The sequence below is a fragment of the Propithecus coquereli genome, unplaced genomic scaffold, assembly GCF_000956105.1.
Source record: "Propithecus coquereli isolate 6110/MARCELLA unplaced genomic scaffold, Pcoq_1.0 Scaffold248, whole genome shotgun sequence".
Taxonomy (NCBI): Eukaryota; Metazoa; Chordata; class Mammalia; order Primates; family Indriidae; genus Propithecus; species Propithecus coquereli.
In genome coordinates this window covers 2,576,239-2,577,696 of record NW_012148041.1, presented here as the reverse complement: position 1 = coordinate 2,577,696, position 1,458 = coordinate 2,576,239, and the positions used below count along the sequence as shown (strand labels likewise).

At 59.9% G+C, this 1,458-nt stretch overlaps 1 protein-coding gene across 1 annotated transcript in view; it reads right to left on the bottom strand.

Annotated features, from left to right (window-relative positions):
• CDKN1A (cyclin-dependent kinase inhibitor 1A (p21, Cip1)) overlaps positions 1-1,458 on the bottom strand; it is an 11,504-nt gene that overhangs the window by 5,958 nt on the left and 4,088 nt on the right. The window contains exon 2 of the mRNA XM_012646655.1: positions 204-635. Coding sequence (XP_012502109.1) covers positions 204-630 — 427 coding nt within the window. The 5' untranslated portion in view covers positions 631-635. The remainder of the gene's footprint in view (positions 1-203; positions 636-1,458) is intronic.

Sequence of the window (1,458 nt, the reverse complement as noted above, 5' to 3'; positions counted from 1 at the left end):
TTTTCTATGTATTTTTAGTTGTCCGATTAATTTCTTTCTAATTTTAGTAGAGGTGGGGTCTCGCTCTTGCTCAGGCTGGTTTCGAACTCCTGAGCTCAATCTGCCCGCCTCGGCCTCCCAGAGAGCTAGGATTACAGGCGTGAGCCACCGCGCCCGGCCAAGTCCTGGTCTCTTACAAAGTCCTTCCCTGTACCTGTCCTCACCTGTCATGCTGGTCTGCCGCCGTTTTCGGCCCTGAGAGGTTCCCGGCCCACCCGGGGACCCCTCGGGCGGCTCCCCTGAGCGAGGCACGAGGGTGCAGGACAGTGACAGGTCCACGTGGTCTTCCGGGGCTGTCCCCTGCAGCAGAGCAGGCAAGGTGGTGGGCCGCTTGCCCCCTCCCAAGTCATCCCGGGGCAGGTAGAGCTTGGGCAGGCCGAGGCCCCGCACGCGCTCCCAGGCGAAGTCACCCTCCAGCGGTGTCTCAGTGACAAAGTCGAAGTTCCATCGCTCACGGGCCTCCTGTAAGCAGCCGGCCATTAGCGCGTCGCAGTCTCGGCGCAGCTCCTCACTGTCCACCGGGCCGAAGAGGCGGCGGCAGGCCTTGCTGCTGCACGCGGTCTGACGGCCATCCCCCGGCTGCTCCGACATGGCGCCTGCGGCCGAGACACAAGGAAGGCCCCGGTCACTAGGGAAAGTGGACCCTCCCTTACCCATCCGGGCCTTTGCTGCGTAACCCTCAGGTGAGGTCTTCCTACCAGGGGGTCTCTCTGGGTCCTTCCAGCCAATTTCCAGCCACCTCCTTCCCCCACTCCCCACAGACAGACACCGGGTGGCGCCCCAAGGTCACGGGGGAGCAGGCAGCTGAAGGGCAAGCTTGTGTCAGCAAAGGCAAGTTTGCTGCAATAGCAGGGATCAGGGTCCTGTTTACCACCAGGTATTATCAGCTAAAATCAATCTGTTTTCCCCCCTCAGGTGTCCCTCATGGGTGTGAATGCCCCAAATATGTGTGAATTGCCAGAGTCCAGCCGTTTCCTAATCCCAGCCTGGGCCAGGAGGTCAAGTCCCCAGCGAAGGATCAGACTGAGGGCTCTTCCAGGCTCCCGAATCCCCCCACCCAGACGCCCACGTCGGGTAACTGTTCTGCAAAGTAAAAGCACCCCGGACTTTGGGGTGAGAACACCTGGGTTGTAGTCCTAGCTCTGCCACTTACCACCTAAACTTTAAAAAGCCACTTAATGTCTCTGGGCCCCAGTTTCTTCACCGACAGATGGGGCCACGTGCAGGTTTTGAGCATGGCTACAGAAGTGTGTGCAAGCAATTGGTGGGGGGGATGCAGCAAGATAGGTGGGACAGAGCTGTGTTTTGGTGGTTGGGAGTGAGGGCTGTGGTGCCAGCCAGACTGCCTGGGTTGGAATCCAGGCTTTGCTGGGTGACCCTGGACAAGTGACTTGTCCAGGGACCCTGTCTCCGTCTCCT